We start from the raw sequence: 16,785 nt of genomic DNA on the forward strand, positions 1-16,785 counted from the left end.
AGCGACGCCCACATCATGAACTAATAAAAAAAATATTGGGTCTCAGTTGGGAGCTATAATTAGCCTCAGTACCCCAGGGCTGGGTAGAGGAAAATCAAATGGGGTTCCCGTTCCCTAATCGCCACCCAGTGACACCCCTAGGTCAGTGCGGGTGTGTGCATGGACATAAAGGGCTCGAATTTCCAAGCCCCGTGGAGGCGGGTTTGGAGGCGGGAGCGGGGGGAAAATTGCACGAACCCATCCTGCCCCCAAACCGCCTCCATGCCCGTTTCCCAGGAGGTGGGTACCCGACCTGCGCTGGGAGCCGCCTCCCCGAGGCGGGAAGGGGATTAGTGCCAATTAACTGCCTGTTAACAGGTAGTTTTTGGCCTAATCCCTATTTTTAATCGCTGAAGTGTGGGCTGCCCGACGGCTCCAAACCACGCCAAGTTAGCGAGGCGGACCGTCGGGCTGAAGGGCTTGGAGGGTTCGAGATGTCCGGTGTTCAGGTGAGTGATGGGTGCATGAGTGCAGAGGTAAGTGTGTTTGGTGTGTGTAAAGCGTTTAAATAAGTTTCACTTACCTTTACTTATGAATGCAGGCTTCCTTCCTTCAGGTCTTGGGAGTCCCTCATCTCACCGGCACAGAAAGCAGAATGGCCGCGAGCTGTCAAAAGTTGCAGCATTCTGCTTTCTGTTCTGGAGAGATTTCTAACTGAGTCTGTGGAGAAGGACTCAAGTTAAAAGTCAGATTGTCAGTGTTTGACAGCTTCACAGAGCTGCCAAACGCTGATATTTCATCTGTCAAAAGCTCTTGACAGGTGAAATGTCAATCCCTGACGTCACCTGTAACATAAGAACATAAGCTGGGCGGGCTCAACAAGGTCAATCAAGGGAAAATCGCGTGGGTTGGCCACAAATCGATGGAGGCGGGACTACAACCCAAAAAGTGGGAGTCCCGCCTCCATCACGTCCCCATTGACAAAATCCAGCCCAGAGTGTTGTGGTTTAAGTGTGATGCTGACTGTGGTTGAATTGCTTCCAGTGGAACCATATCCCAAGAGAGCACCTTCAGGAGAGGGGTCAAAGAATCTGACAGCACTGAAGGAGGCCATTTGGCCCATCCCGTCAGCTCCAGCTGTCTGGGAAAGATATCCACTTATTCTCATTCCCCCGCCCTCTCCCTTTAAAAAATGCTCTTTTTCTAATATTTCCCTGTAAAAAAAACGATTCCGATTCCACCACTGTTTCTGGCTGGGCATCCCATGTGCCAACAAACACACCTCAATTTAAAAGTCCTCATCTTCATGTTCAAATCCCTCCGCGGCCTCGCCCCTCCCTATCTCTCCTCCAGCCCTACAACCCTCCGAGATCTCTGCGCTCCTCCAATTCTGGCCTCTTGCGCATCCCCCAATTTTTATCGCTCTACCATTGGCGGCCGTGCCTTCAGCTGCCGAGGTCCTAAGCTCTGGAATTCCCTCCCTAAACCTCTCCGCCTCTCTACCTCTCTCTCCGCCTTTAAGGCGCTCCTTAAAACCCACCTTCTTTGACCAAGCTTTGGATCACCTGTCCGAATGTTTCCTTATGTGGCTCGATGTCAAACTTTGTTTGGTAATCGCTCCTGTGAAGCGCCGTGGGACGTTTTAGTGCATTAAAGGCACTGTATAAATGCAAGTTGTTGTTGTTGGTTTAAACAGAATGGTAGAAAGAGAGAGAAATGTGGTGGAGAGATGGAAACGTCAGCTTGGATGAGAAAGGCGAAACCCTGTGCATCCTACTAACCCCCTTGGGAAGTACGAGATGGAATATCCAGCTCAGAGCTGACACGGCAACACTTCTGAGAGTCTTTGATTGGGAGAATATTTCAAACAAACACTTTCCTGTTCCCTCCCGATTTCCTCCGCTGGCCGGGGCCTGCAGTCCCTTTCATTTCCTGTGTCTGTTCTAACATTAGATTGTTGTTCCTTCCCACAAGCCTGCTTACCCGCCACCCCCACCCAGCCCGTCTTGTCCCTCTGAACTTTCCTCCCTTCCTCCTCCTCTAAGCTCAAAGTCCTCCCATCCATCACACTCTTCCTCCTCCTCCTCCCTGCGTTGAAATAAGACTCGTCGTACTCTAGAATCATAGAAATTTACGGCACAGAATGAGGCCATTCGGCCCATCGTGTCTGTGCCGGTCGACAAAGAGCTCTCCAGCCTAATCCCACTTTCCAGCTCTTGGTCCGTAGCCCTGTAGGTTACGGCACTTCAAGCGCATATCCAAGTACTTTTTAAATGTGATGAGGGTTTCTACCTCTACCCCCCTTTCAGGCAGTGAGTTCCAGACCCCCACCACGCTCTGGGTGAAAAAGTTCTCCTCAGCTCCCCTCTAATCCTTCTACCAATTACTTTAAATCTATGCCCCCTGGTTATTGACCTCTCTGCTAAGGGAAATAGGTCCTTCCTATGCACTCTATCTAGGCCCCTCATAATTTTATACACCTCAATTAAATCTCCCCATAGCCTCCTCTGTTCCAAAGAAAACAATCCCAGCCTATCCAATCTTTCTTCATAGCTAAAATAAAATCTCAAATCTGTCGGCCTCCAATCCTCCGTCAAGGTTGTTTTGTTATCTTCACCTTCTTCCTCTTGAAGAGATCAGTGTGAGGTAGTGGGAGGATTCGCAGAGCTGATTAGCAGTGTGACAGGCCGCGACGTGACCACTCCTTCCATGGGCGTGACCATCTTTATACCAGCCCATATAGGGTCAGTCCTATAGAGGGTGGGTGGGGCGGTGGTGGGAAAGAGGGATGGGCTCCCACAACCCATACGATGAGGGGGTGGTGAGGGAGACATCCACTGGACGCGAGTATCCTGCTAGATGTCAACCCAGAATTCAGACCCGGGGGACTGTCTAGAGTGGGGGTTCAGAACCCTACACCTTCTGAGTCAGAGGCGGGAATGGCTCCCAGTGAGCTAAAGGCTGGCTCCCCTCCCTTAAGGTGCTCCGACACAAGACTCCGTCCGTCAGCTCTGCGACACAGTGCAATCACAGAAGATCAGCCACGATCTCATTGAATGGCGGAGCAGGCTCGAGGGGCGGAATGGCCGACTCCTGCTCCTATTTCTTATGTTCTTACGAAGCCGAGGCCAGGTTCCAGGAATCGCTAGACCGGATGAGAACGTGGATCTGCGATTCTGCTGTTGAAATTAAAAGGGAGCTGGTTTGAGCTCTGTAAATGCAGGAGGGGCTTATCCCACTTGGGTCGCTCTGTAAATGCGGTGCACGACCCGTTTACAGAATGCAACCGCCCAGTCCACGGCTAAGCTCAGGAGAGTAGGGCGCGAAGCTCCCCCAATACAGGATGCAGTGATAATGCTAAAAAAAAAAAAAAATTTGAAAAAAACGTTCAGTCTTCCCCTCCACCCACAAGCTTTTAAAACCCATACTTGGGTCACTTAACCAGTACTTCCTGAGTGAGCTCGTCTTCTATTCACTCTCGGCCGTGGCCCTTCACCCGGATTTCTCAATTTAAAAAAAATAATAAAATCTGTAAGGCTCAGCAGGGGAGAATTTAGCCAGGTTCATTTTAAATTACCGCTCTTGGTCAGCCTACTATGTGCCCCAGCCATCCCGGGGCGTGCACGTGGGGACCGGGGATTGTCCTCCCCTGTGATGGCCTCCACAGTCCAACAGCCAGACACTCGGTGCCCATTCAGAATGGTTGCTTTAAGCGAGGTACCAGAGGGCTGCCGGAGCCCGCGGAGGTACAGCCCTGCGAGAGAAACAGAGCAGGGGAGAAGGCGGGAATCAAAAGAAAAATGGAAGCAGCATCTAATTAGAGTGGCAACATTACTGGAGATGGATTGGAGGCACTGAGTCCAATAACTTCTGCCCCTCCAGCAGCTTTGTGTTTGATGGACGCTTTAGGCCATTGCCCATGCCTCGTACACACTGAGCCACTGCACAGAATACAGTGAATCAGGGGAGCAGGCTCAAAGGGCTGAATGGCCTACTCCTGCTCCTATCTTCTATGTTTCATTATTCATTATTCACCACGCGAGCCTGCAACATAGGTACAGGAGGAGGCCATTGAGCACCTCGAGCCTGTTCCACCATTCAATGAGATCATGCCTGATCTGTATCCTAACTCCATCCACCCACCCTGGATCCATAGCCCTTAATAGGGTACAGTTCCATACCTCGGGAGCCTACTGTCAACAAGGGCAGACGTCGACGACAAAGACAAACACCGTCTTCAGTGTGCCAGTGCAGCCTTTGGTCGCCTGAGGAAGAGAGGGTTTGAAGACCAGGACCTCAAACCCGGTACTAAGCTCATGGTCTACAGAGCAGCAGTGATACCCGCCCTGCTGTATGCCTCAGAGACATGGACCATGTACAGCAGGCACCTCAAAGCACTGCAGAGGTATCACCAACGCTGCCTCCGCAAGATCCTGCAAATCCATTGGCAGGATAGGCGCACCAACGTCAGTGTTCTTGCTCAGGCCAACATCCCCAGCATCGAAGCTTTGACCACGCTCGATCAGCTCCGATGGACGGGTCACATTGTCCGCATGCCTGATACGAGACTCCCAAAACAAGCGCTCTACTCGGAGCTCCGGCACGGCAAGAGAGCCCCAGGTGGGCAGAGGAAACGCTTCAAGGACACCCTCAAAACCTCCTTGAAAAAGCGTAACATCCCCACCGGCGCCTGGAAATCCCTGGCCCAAGACCGCACAAAGTGGAGGAAAAGCATCCGGGAAGGCGCTGAACACCGAGCCTCTTCGCCGGGAGCAAGCGGAAGCCAAGCGCAAACAGCGCAAGTCAACGCAAGCACCCCACCCACCCGCCCCTTCAACCACCGTCTGCCTCACCTGTGACAGAGACTGTAGGTCCCGCATTGGACTCATCAGTCACCTGAGAATGTGGAAGCAAGTCATCCTCGGTTGCGAGGGACGGCCTAAGAAGAAGACAGTAGCATCGTGGTTATCTTACTGGACTAGCAATCCGGAGGCATGGAATAATGTTCTGGAGACACGAGTTCAAATCCCACCACGGCAGTTGTGGGTTTGGAGTCACATATCGGCCAGACCGGGTAAGGGCAGCAGATTTCCTTCCCTAAAGGATATTAGTGAACCAGGTGGATTTTTACAACAATCTGATAGTTTCGTGGTCACTATCTTATTCCCGATTTATTTAATTGAATTTAAATTACCCGGTCTGGCCTATATGCGACTCCAGACCCACAACTGCCCTCTGAAATGGCCCAGCAAGCCACTCAGTTGTATTCAAGAGGCAGCTCACCGCCACCTTCTCAAGGGCAATTAGGGATGGGCAATAAATGCTGGTCTTGTCGGCAGCCTCCACATCCCGTGGAAAAGATCATTTAAAAAAAATACCCTTGGCTAGCAAAAATCTATCCAATTAAAATTATTAATTGAGCCCAAGCATCTACTGCTTTCTGTGGGAGAGAGTTTCCACACTTCTAGCACCCTTTGTGTGAAGAGGTGTTTCCCAATGTCTCTCCTGAATGGCCTGGCTCTGATTTTAAGGTTTTGTCCCCTTGTCCTAGACTCCCCTCACCAGCAGAAAAAGTTTCTTTCTATCTACCCTATCAATCCCTTTCAAAATACTAAAAACCTCAATCATGTCACCCCTTAACCTTCGATATTCCAGGGAACACAAGCCTAGTTTATGTAACCTCTCCTCATAATCTAACCCTTGGAGCCCTGCTAACATTCTGGTGAATCTGCGCTGCCCTCCTTCCAAGGCCAATAGATCCGCTCTAAGGTGTGGTGCCCAGTACTGTACACAGTGCTCCAGATGTGGTCTCACCTGGGCTTCCACAGGTCCACTATTCACTGGGAAAGGAAGAACCGCCTAACATCCAACCTAGTTCCGCCCTTACGCAAATTCTTTAGGGGGAGAATTCCAGAGAATCAGACCCAGCCAGCTAAAGGCTCTAGCACCAATGGTTGGGCGAAGGGAGGTCGGAGGTCAGCCTAGGTTTGTGTGCTCAAGTTCTGGACTGGGCTGAAAGTAGGAACTTGTATTGAGGGATAATCTCTCGCAGAGGCAGAATATAATTCATGGAGCCAGGCGAGGAGAAAGGGGCCTGCGGAGAGGGTTCTCCCGTGACACTAGGGCTGCGTCAGGCCGTGACAGATCCAAACGGCGTTCCCTGTGTATTTCTCAGAGAAAGAATGAGCGAAAGAAAAAGTTGGGGGAGGGTGCGAAATTGGACACTGTGGCGCCCGTTTTTTGGGCGCTACGGAAATGGCGTCCGCGACACGCGCACACACTTCCATTGGGAAGTGGGCTGGCTGCCATCTTTGTAAAGGGGTTTGCGCATACCCCTAATGTCCGCCGGCAGCATGCAGAGCAGGTGGATCATGATGTCAATCAGCGTGCAACACTGATTTGACGCCAGCGCTGCCATACTGATTTGACGCCAGCGCTGCCATTTTGGAGCTCCACGCTCCAGCCGATGCCCTCTCTTAACCTCGCACTGCTGAACACATGTTCAACGGCACGAGGGACCATCCCCCCTCCCCCAGCGCTATTTAAAGAGATCATCAACTACTTGCACGATAGCAAAATACTGCGGATGCTGGAAATCCAAAATAACAACAGAAAATGCTGGAAAAACTCAGCAGGCCAGGCAACATCTGTGGAGAGAGAAATAGAGTCAACGTTTCGAGCCAACTACTTGCAGCTTTGTTGCTGGATTATTTCTTCTGGCTGTTGTTACAATTCTACCCATTTTGGGTGCTTTTCCATACTTGTTTAAAGTTCCAATAGCGGCCCCTAATACTGTAAACCGTCTTGGCCTGGAGCGAGAGAGGCTATCGAAAATCTCGACCATACCCGAAGGATTGCAAAATCCTTTCTCGCGCTCACGAACACCCTTTGAACCCGTAGCTGAAGTGCTGCCGATGGACATTTTAGCATTCTCTCTCATTTTTTTTTCCAATATAAATCCAGGCTATAAATCAGGGTCTATGTGATCTCCTGGACTAGTTTCGATCGCCTCAAGGGTTCGGAGAGCAATCTCTGAACATCCAGGCAGAAACAGACCGATGCAAATCAATCTGCAACCTCCGGGTGTTCCCAATTGTTGCCGGTTACTTTCGGTCTCTGGCAAGAAATTCTCTCACAATACCGGTTCCTATTTCCAGCCCTTTGACCATGGAACAGATGTATTTTTTGCGATAAATTAATTTTCTATTTTTCTATCCACTTCCGTCCCCCCGCCCCAACCCCCCACCCCACTCCCGGCCCCTCCCAGGGCTTCTAATGCCAGACACCACCCCTTGGATTTTTCTTTAATGTTGAAGGCATCATATAAATGGAAGCTCTTGTTGTTGGCACTCCAGTGCAGTACACTGAGGGAATGCAGCATCTTACGAGGCATCACCCCTCTCAGGCGAGATATTAAGCCAAGTTCCTGTGTGCCCGCTCAGGTGGGTGTTATAATACCTCTATTCGAAGAAGAGTAGGGCAGTTCTTCCGATGTCCCGACCGCCATTCTTCCCTCAACCAGCACGACCAACCTCAATGAAACATACAAAATTCTTACAGGGCTTGACAGGGTAGATGCAGGCAGGATGTTTCCCTCTGGCTGGGGAGCCTAGAACCAGGGGTCACAGTCTCAAAATAAGGGGTCGGCCATTTAGGACTGAGATGAGGAGAAATTTCTTCACTCAGAGGGTGATGAATCTTTGGAATTCTCTACCCCAGAGGGCTGTGGAGGCTCAGTCGTTGAGTATATTCAAGACAGAGATTGATAGATTTTTGAATATTAAGGGAATCGAGGGATATGGGGATAGTTCAGGAAAGTGGAGATAAGGTAGAAGATTAGCCATGATCTTATTGAATGGCCGACTCATAGAAACATCTCTATGTCTACCCTATCAAACCCTTTTGTAATTATAAAGACCTCTATTAGGACACTCCTCAGACTTCTCTTTTCTAGCGAAAAGAGACCCAGCCTGTTCAGTCGAGAAACATAGAAGATAGGAGCAGGCCATTCGGCCCCTCGAGCCTGCTCCGCCATTTAATGAGATCATGGCTGATCATCCAAACTCAGTACCCTGTCCCTGCTTTCTCCCCATATTCCTTGATCCCTTTAGCCTTAAGAAATATATCCAACTCCTTCTTGAATATATTTAATGAATTGGCCTCAACTGTCTTTTGTGGTAGAGAATTCCACAGGTTCACCACTCTCTGGGTGAAGAAATTCCTCCTCATCTCTGTCCTAAATGGCTTATCCTTATCCTTAGTCTGTGACCCCTGGTTCTGGACTCCCCCGCCATCGGGAACATCCTCCTGCTCCTATTTCTTATGTTCTTAAAACCCCAGAATGGCTGATGTGTGGGGTGTGACTGGCACAGAATCTGATTGCTTTTTACCTATCTAGCTACGGCAGTGTAGTGGTTATGTTACTGGACTAGAAATTCTGGGGCAATAATCCAGAGGAATCGAGTTCAAATTCCACTATGGCGGCTTGAGCATTCAGTTTAAAAATCTGAGAAGAAGAAGCTGGTATCAGCCAGGCCATTCAGGAGTCACCTCAGGAAATACTTTTCCCACACAAAGGGTCGTGGAAATCTGAAACTCTCTCCCTCAAAAGGCTGTGGGTGCCGGGGGTCAATTAAAATGTACAAGACCGAGATCGATAGATTTTTGTTGGGTAAGGGAATCAAGGGATATGGAGCCAAGGCGAGTAAATGGAGTTCAGGTGCAGATGAGCCGTGATCTAATAGTATGGTGGAACAGGCGCAAGGGGCTGAATGGCCTCCTCCTGTTGCTACGCTTCTCGTAGAATTCTGCTCCCACCACACAGTACTGCCACCCGATTATCAAAATCCACGACAAAGCCTTTGTCAACGTGGACCACTTTCCATACCTCAGGAGCCTACCGTCAACAAGGGCAGACGTCGACGACAAAGTCCAACACTGCCTTCAGTGTGCCAGTGCAGCCTTCGGTCGCCTGAGGAAGACCAGGACCTCAAACCCAGCACTAAGCTCATGGTCTACAGAGCAGCAGTGATACCCGCCCTGCTGTATGCCTCAGAGACATGGACCATGTACAGCAGGCACCTCAAAGCACTGGAGAGGTACCACCAACGCTGCCTCCGCAAGATCCTGCAAATCCATTGGCAGGATAGGCGCACCAATGTCAGTGTTCTTGCTCAGGCCAACATCCCCAGCATCGAAGCTTTGACCACGCTCGATCAGCTCCGATGGACGGGTCACATCATCCGCATGCCCGATACGAGTCTCCCAAAACAAGCGCTCTACTCTGAGCTCCGGCACGGCAAGAGAGCCCCAGGTAGGCAGAGGAAATGCTTCAAGGACACTCTCAAAGCCTCCTTGAAAAAGTGCAATATCCCCACCGACACCTGAGAATCACTGGCCCAAGACCGCACAAAGTGGAGGAGAAGCATCCAGGAAGGCGCCGAACACCTCGAGTCTCTTTGCCGGGAGCAAGCAGAAGCCAAGCGCAAACAGCGGAAGGAGCGCACATCAACCCAAGCACCCCACCCACCCGCCCCTTCAACCACCGTCTGCCCCACCTGTGACAGAGACTGTAGGTCCCGCATTGGACTCATCAGTCACCTGCAAACTCATTTTTAATGTGGAAGCAGGTCATCCTCGGCTCCGAGGGACTGCCTAAGGAGGAGAATTCAAGATAAATGGAGTTTCGAAGAGCTGCTCATCAGGGACATAATTCGGTGCAGCAATTGTGATTTTTCATTTCTCTTGTACCCACTGTGGTGTTTCTCACTCGGGTAGGAGAGTGAGTCAGCCTGTGCTAACGTCACTCTGCAAATAGCCAGCAGGAAGCGTGCAAGAGCCATCTGCGAGCAACCCACAGTGTCTGCTGGGCAAGAGGCTGGCCCACGCACTGCACGGCTGTGGAACTCACACAGTGCAAACCCCGCCTTGCCGTGCCGTGCTACTTTAACACAGTCGTCAGTGTAAAGGAACAGGATCATTCTCAAGTTCAGCAGTTCCTCCTGCCCACTCACTGGTGTTAGAATCAAGGGGGTTAAAACAGTCTCGCAGGAAACCCAAGGGCTGGAAACAGTGCGGCACTCACGGAGTTAATGAGCTCATTTGTTCCTGAAGCAACCGAGGCAGGAAATGGCACTGAGTACTGTACACTGTGGCTGGATGAGTCAGCGAGCAGATTTTAACCCATTTACACCTCTCTATCTCTCCCTTTACAGTCAGTTTGTGTTTTCCATCCCAGCTCCTGCTACATCCCCTCCCACACTCCTGTTCTGCTCAAGAAAAAGGGTCTCCGTGTCAGCTTTGGCTCAGTGGGCAGCCCTCCTGCCTCGGAGTCAGAAGGCCACTCCAGAGACTTGAGCACATAATCCAGGCGGACGCTCCCAGTGCAGTGCTGCACTGTTGGAGGTGCCGTCTTTCGGATAAGACGTTAAACCGAGGCCCCGTCTGCTCTCTCAGAGGAACGTAAAAGATCCCTAGACCACTATTTTGAAGAAGAGCAGTGGAGTTCTCCCCGGTGTCCTGGGGCCAATATTTATCCCTCAACCAACATCATTAAAAACAGATTATCTGGTCATTATCACATTGCTGTTTGTGGGGGCTTGCTGTGCACAAATTAGCTGCTGCGTTTCCTACATTACAACAGTGACTGCACTTCAAAAGTACTTAATTGGCTGTAAAGCGCTTTGGGACGTCCTGAGGTTGTGAAAGGCGCTATAGAAATGCAAGACTTTCGTTCTCTAGTAGTTGGAATAGCCAATGTCTCCTTACTGTAAAACAAAATGCAAAATACCTCAGAGGCTGGATTCTGAAATCAAAACAGAAAATACTGGCAAACACTCAGCGGGTCAGGCAGCATCTGTGGAGACCCTTCCTCGACCAAGGGTCAGAGACCTTAAATGGCAAACCTACCTTTCTCCCTTTCCGGTGTTGCACAATCAGTTGGATCTGCCCCAGTTCAGGAGCACACCCAGACTCACCCATTCTATGTGATATTGGAGTCTCCCAATTATTGGCTAGCATTGCTGATTGATATCTCACCTTTCCATATTGGGGAGATCCTGTTTGTTGGCTGCCATCACTGATTGTTGGCTAGTTTTACTGTATTTGATGAGTCTCTTGATTTTTGGCTCGTGCCCCTTTATTGGCCTCGTCCCCTGAGTGTTCTCTAATGTCACTGATTGTTGGCTAGGAAGTTTCTCAATTATTGTCTAGTATCATTGATTGTTGGCCAGCGCCATTGATTATTGACTATTCTCCCTGTATTTGAGCTATTTTCCTTCTCTCTCTAAACAGCCTTTATCTCACTGATTATTTCAATCCCCGAGCCCCTACAGATGCAACCCTGCATTGTAAATATCTCAGTTTTCAAATTTATGCAGATTCCCCAAACCCTGAACTTTTGATTTGCTTCTTCCAGGTGAAGGTTGAACAGGAGGACGTTGGATTGTCTTGTCCAAGAATCTCATCACAGATTCATTTTGTGGGGCCCTCCTTGTGGGTTTGTTGGTAAGGGCAGCAGACTGGGCCATGGAGCCCAGGGCATTCCCAGCTTCAATTACCAGTCTGTGCTGAGTGAGCGCATCTCAGAGGGGGCACTCAGGGAGGCACGATCATTGGCCTCAACTCTCCAGGGCTAGGAAGAGAATGGGGTGGAAATCAGACAGAACTCCGTACCTGACCACTGTCCAGTGGTCCCTTCTGGAAATTGTGTGTGCATGTATGTGTGTGTGTGTGCACACGCGTGTCTGTGTATGTGCACGAACGTGCGTGTGCATATCCGTGTGCATGTTTGTGTGTGTGTGTGCACACGCGTGTCTGTGTATGTGCACGAACGTGCGTGTGCATGTTTGTGTGTGTGTGTGCACGTGTTTTGGGTAAGGGCAGGATCCGACTCCGTAACATTGCAGTATGAAATCCACCGACACTGAATATCATTTTAAGGTGATGGCCACATGGGTGAGGTACCAAAGGGTGACTGGCTCCTGTGGAACCCATCACCCAGCGAGAGTCGGCACCTTCAGGAGAGGAGGGGCAGGAAAAATCAGACGGGAACACAGAAGCAAAATATTTTTTTTTTTTTTTTTTAAAAGAACATTTCTTGAACTCCAGAGTTCCACCTCATTCACTGAACTCGAGAGCAGTTTTTTTTTCTCTCTTTACTCTACTTGGCAGATTGATGCCACCTAGAGAAGGAGGCTCGCGGCGGAGAGGGCCAAGGTGAAAGAAAAGGCGTGGGCACTTTGAAAGGTGAAAAGGTCCCTTGCCATTCAACGGGCCAAACTGAGCTTTTCAAATCGCGTGGGCTTCATGTAAATTTCATTCAAAAGAAACCCAAGCAGATGTGAGCCTAAGGAAGGACGGCCGTAATACAGAGCTGTGGCTAGAGCTCAGAGGAGATAAATATAGCAACGAGATTCAGGAACAGAAACAAGACCTTCCGATGCTGGGAACACATCATTACCAATTATACGGGGCACTGGGTTTTACCAGTAATTAGACAATTGATGATTTCTCAATAAACCAGCGGAGGCTATTGATTCCCCTGTATGGAATAGAAAAATAAAATTTCTCTTTAGACAGGCGCAGAAACCCATCATTCGTGTTTAGCAGCCTCCAAACCAAACTATTGAGAAATCCAAATGAGAAGGCTTTACATTGGCCTGACATTCACTGCACACTCTCTTGCTGTTGGGATATTATCTACTCACACACAAGTCTTGAGGGATTACGCAGAATCTACACAACAACCGAGAATTAGAGACTCCCCGCCAGCCCCCCGCCGCCACCACCACCATCACCCCACAGTTTCTAAAGGAGCCAAAACTGGCTAAAAGCCCACATGCAACAGTTCAACTACCTCATTCTTATAAAAGGGAACTGGGTAGTTGCTTGAAAACAGAAAGAGTAGAAAATGGTCGGAGTCTGCGGGCAGGGGAGCGGGATTAGGCTAGGTGGCTGATGTGGAGAAAAACAACAGTGCAGACTTGTAAGAAAGAAAAGAAAGGAAAGAAGGAAAGAAAGAAAAGGTATTTCTCCAGCGCCTTTCATGACCACTGGACGTCTCAAAGCGCTTTACAGTCAATGAAGTACTTTTGAAGTGGAGTCACTGTTGTAATGACCAGATCATCTGTTTTAGTGATGTTGATTGAAGGATAAATATTGGCCCCAGGACATCGGGGATAACTCCTCTGCTCCTTCTTCAAAATAGTGCCACGGGATCTTTTACATTCACCTGAGAGAGCAGACAGGGCCTCGGTTTAACATCTCAACCGAAAGACGGCCCCTCCGACAGTGCAGCACTCCCTCAGCACTGCACTGGAGTGTCAGACTAGATTTTTGTGCTGAAGTCTCTGGAGTGGGACTTAGAACCCACAACATTCTGACTCAGAGACGGGAGAGTGCGGCCCACTGAGCCACGACTGGCACTTACAGAAGGGCCAAATGGCCTGTTTCCGTGCGGTGACATTCTACGACCCTAAGTTCCTCACTGCATGCCCAGCTAGACCCATCCTTCCTGCTATGATGTTGGCCTGCAGAGCAAAGTGAGAAGCATCCTAGGCCTCAGTGGTAGGCCTACTACCCTTCCCGGTCTGACTGGTCTGGAGCACTGCAACCCTACCGGAGTCAGGCATGAACTCTGAGTCATAAGGTTGTGGGTTCAAGTCCCACTCCAGGACTTGAGCACAAAAATCTAGGCTGACACTCCCAGTGCAATACTGAGGGAGTGCCACACTGTCGGAGGTGCCGTCTTTTGGATGAGATGTTAAACCGAGGCCCTGTCTGCTCTCTCAGGTGGACGTAAAAGATCTCATGGCACTATTTCGAAGAGCAGGGAGTTCTCCCCAGTGTCCTGTCCAATATTTATCCCTCAACCAACATCACTAAAGCAGATTATCTGGTCATTATCACATTGCTGCTTGTGGGAGCTTTCTGTGCGCAAATTGGCTGCCGCGTTTCCTACATTACAACAGTGACTACACTTCATAAGTACTTCATTGGCTGTAAAGCGCTTTGGGACGTCTGGTGGTCGTGAAAGGTGCTGTGTAAATACAAGTCTTCCTTTTCTTACCGAGTCCGCAGCAGAGGACCGGCTTGGTTCTAATCTCCCATCACCAAGGATGGCAGCTTGGGACCAACTCAACCGCATTTAATGTCTCATAAGAACATTAAAAAATTGAAGGAAAGAATTAAACTCTCCAACTCTGGATTGGCTGCTAAAACAGGCATGATGGGCCGAATGGCCTCCTTCTGTGCTGTACCCTTCTGTGTGTCCTCAAGTTCTAAGCTCACTGTACAAGCTAAACAGCCAGCTTACCCTCCGCCTTATTGATATCTTTCACTATTCTAAAGGTCGGTCGCATCTCCTTACTCCAATAACAAGGCAATCAGTAGCCTGGATCTTACCTCTTTATTTAGTTCCCTAAGCAATTGCCCTTCTTACTTTCCCCTTCCCAATGTAACAATATCCTATTTCAGGGAGGTTGACTAAAACTGTGCACCTTTCCTCTATTAGATCACCATTGATCTATACAGTTCCAATAGAATCTATATTGCGCAAAAATCAACTCACATGTGGCACTGTGGGTTTCACTTCATTTTGAAAAGTGACGGGGTAATCCCTTCGACCTGTGGCAACATTCCTCCAATTCACCAAATTGATGTGAGGCATTGATATTAACTGAAGTAAGGGAACATCTGCAAATGCTCAGATTAGATCGATAGGATTCCAGCAGCGTACCTGAATGAGAAATCGTGGACACTTGCGACGTCAGCCCTGACGAGTGAGCGCTTCGAGGTACGATTGGCTGTGGCAGGGGCCCTCGATTTAGGATGGACCCGGTTGGGTTGCCGTAGGCCAAACTGGTGGCGCTCTGTGCTGCGGCCAGAATGGACACTTCATGGTTAGACAGTGTGCCTGCCTGAGAAAGAGAGAGAGGAAGAGAGAGAGAGGAGGCAAGAGAGTGAAACAAAGGCAAGGTATTGCAATGTTAACTCTTCATTGTGAAACTTCATGATTAGCAACAACGACGAACTGCATTTATGTAGCATCTTTAGTACAGTTAAACATCCCGAGGCACATCGCAGGTGTGTTATCAGACAAAAATTTGACACTATCTTGAAGCTCCAGCCCCCTAGTTTAGGTTGCTCCCCTCCCGCCCACCCTTTTCAAATAGGCTATTCCACGAAGGACATCACCGGGTCAGCAGAGAATCCAAGATTCAACACATGGCCTGGTGAGTGGACAGACTATTTGTGAAGGGGAGAATCTGGCAGGAAATAATGAAGGAATATTTCCAACATTTTGAGCCTCTGAATATTTTCAGGGTTTCAGATCCGGGCTGTGTGGGTTTCTGTTTTTTGTGCCCTTATAAAGCCTGGACTCTTGTGCCGCTGGATACTGATGAATATACTAGCAGCTTGCCAGGGAATTTGATGGTTCAGTGAAGATTTTGGATCAAGCGCTCAGGCACCGCTGTATCTATAATAAAGAAGGGGGCAGCTTGTAATACGCAAACTCACGTAACCTAAATGTGATTCTTTCTCCCCCACCCCCTTTCTCCTCCCCTGTAGACAGGGGCTTCTGCTGGGGTGAGGGGCAGTAGGTGCCGGCTGCCCTCCCATACCTTACCCAGGTGGTAACTCTTAGCGTGCGGCCGTAGACAGCGGTGTTTGCAGGCCATTACACATCACAGTGCAGCCTGTTCTCAGCTGACAGGAACGTTCCAGATGGGAATCACTGAATAACAATCAGGTGCAGGAACCCTGGTTGATTATTTTTTCTCTCTCCCTTAGCCCATGTCTGTGGAGACCAATTGCAGCCCCTCTATAACCACCCGAGTCAATTCAGCACGGACAGGAGCTCCAACCTAATTAACGGGGGCACAGATTTAAAGTAATTGGTAGAAGGATTAGAGGGGAGTTGAGGAGAACTTTCTTCACCCAGAGGGTGGTGGGGGTCTGGAACTCACTGCCTGAAAGGGTGGGAGAGGCAGGAACCCTCACCACATTTAATAAGTACTTGGCTATGCCCTTGAAGTTCCGTAACCTACAGGGCTACGGACAAAGTGCTGGAAAGTGGGATTAGGCTGGAGAGCTCTTTGTCGGCCGGCACAGACACGATGGACCGAATGGCCTCCTTCTGTGCCGTAAATTTCTTTGATTCTATGAATCTGGAATTTCCAGGTATATATACTCACCACCAGTCGAATTTAGAAAGTAGACTTGGATTTCTACAGTGCCTTTCACAAACTCAGGCAACTCAAAGCGCTTTACAGCCAATAAAGTACTTTTTTTTTTAAAGTGTAGTCACTGTTGTAATGTGGGGAAACGTAGCAGCCAATTTGCGCACAGCAAGCTCCCACAAACAGCAATGAGATGATGACCAGATAATTTGTTTTTTAGTGCTGATGGTTGAAGGATAATATTGGCCAGGACACAGAGAACTCCCCTGCTCTTCTTCGAAATAGTGCCGTGGGATCTTTTACATCCAGCTGATCGAGCAGACGGGCCCTCGGTTTAACATCTCATCCGAAAGACGGCACCTTCGACAGTAGTGCCTAGATTCTTGTGCTCGAGTCCCTGGAGTGGGAGTTGAACCCACAACCTACTGACTCGGAGGCGAGAGTGCTGCCCACTGAGCCACGTCGGGAGATTTTAAAATATAATCTTCCTGAAACATTACAAAAGGTACTTCATCAATCCTGTCCTGAATGCACAGGTTCAAGATATTCAGACACATCAGTTACTTTCTGACGAAGGGTCATCGACATGAAACGTCAACTCTGTTTCTCTCTCTACAGATGCTGC

General features: G+C 49.3%; 1 protein-coding gene across 3 annotated transcripts in view; it reads right to left on the reverse strand.

The window, feature by feature from the left end:
* mef2b (myocyte enhancer factor 2b) overlaps window positions 1–16,785 on the reverse strand; it is a 129,586-nt gene that overhangs the window by 29,419 nt on the left and 83,382 nt on the right. For all 3 annotated transcript variants that reach the window (XM_086004427.1, XM_086004426.1, XM_086004428.1), the window contains exon 5: window positions 14,717–14,897. In XM_086004427.1, coding sequence (XP_085860553.1) covers window positions 14,717–14,897 — 181 coding nt within the window. The remainder of the gene's footprint in view (window positions 1–14,716; window positions 14,898–16,785) is intronic.

This window comes from Somniosus microcephalus, chromosome 13 (genome assembly GCF_052327205.1).
Source record: "Somniosus microcephalus isolate GS21.2 chromosome 13, FLI_Smic_1.0, whole genome shotgun sequence".
In the NCBI taxonomy this organism is placed as follows: Eukaryota; Metazoa; Chordata; class Chondrichthyes; order Squaliformes; family Somniosidae; genus Somniosus; species Somniosus microcephalus.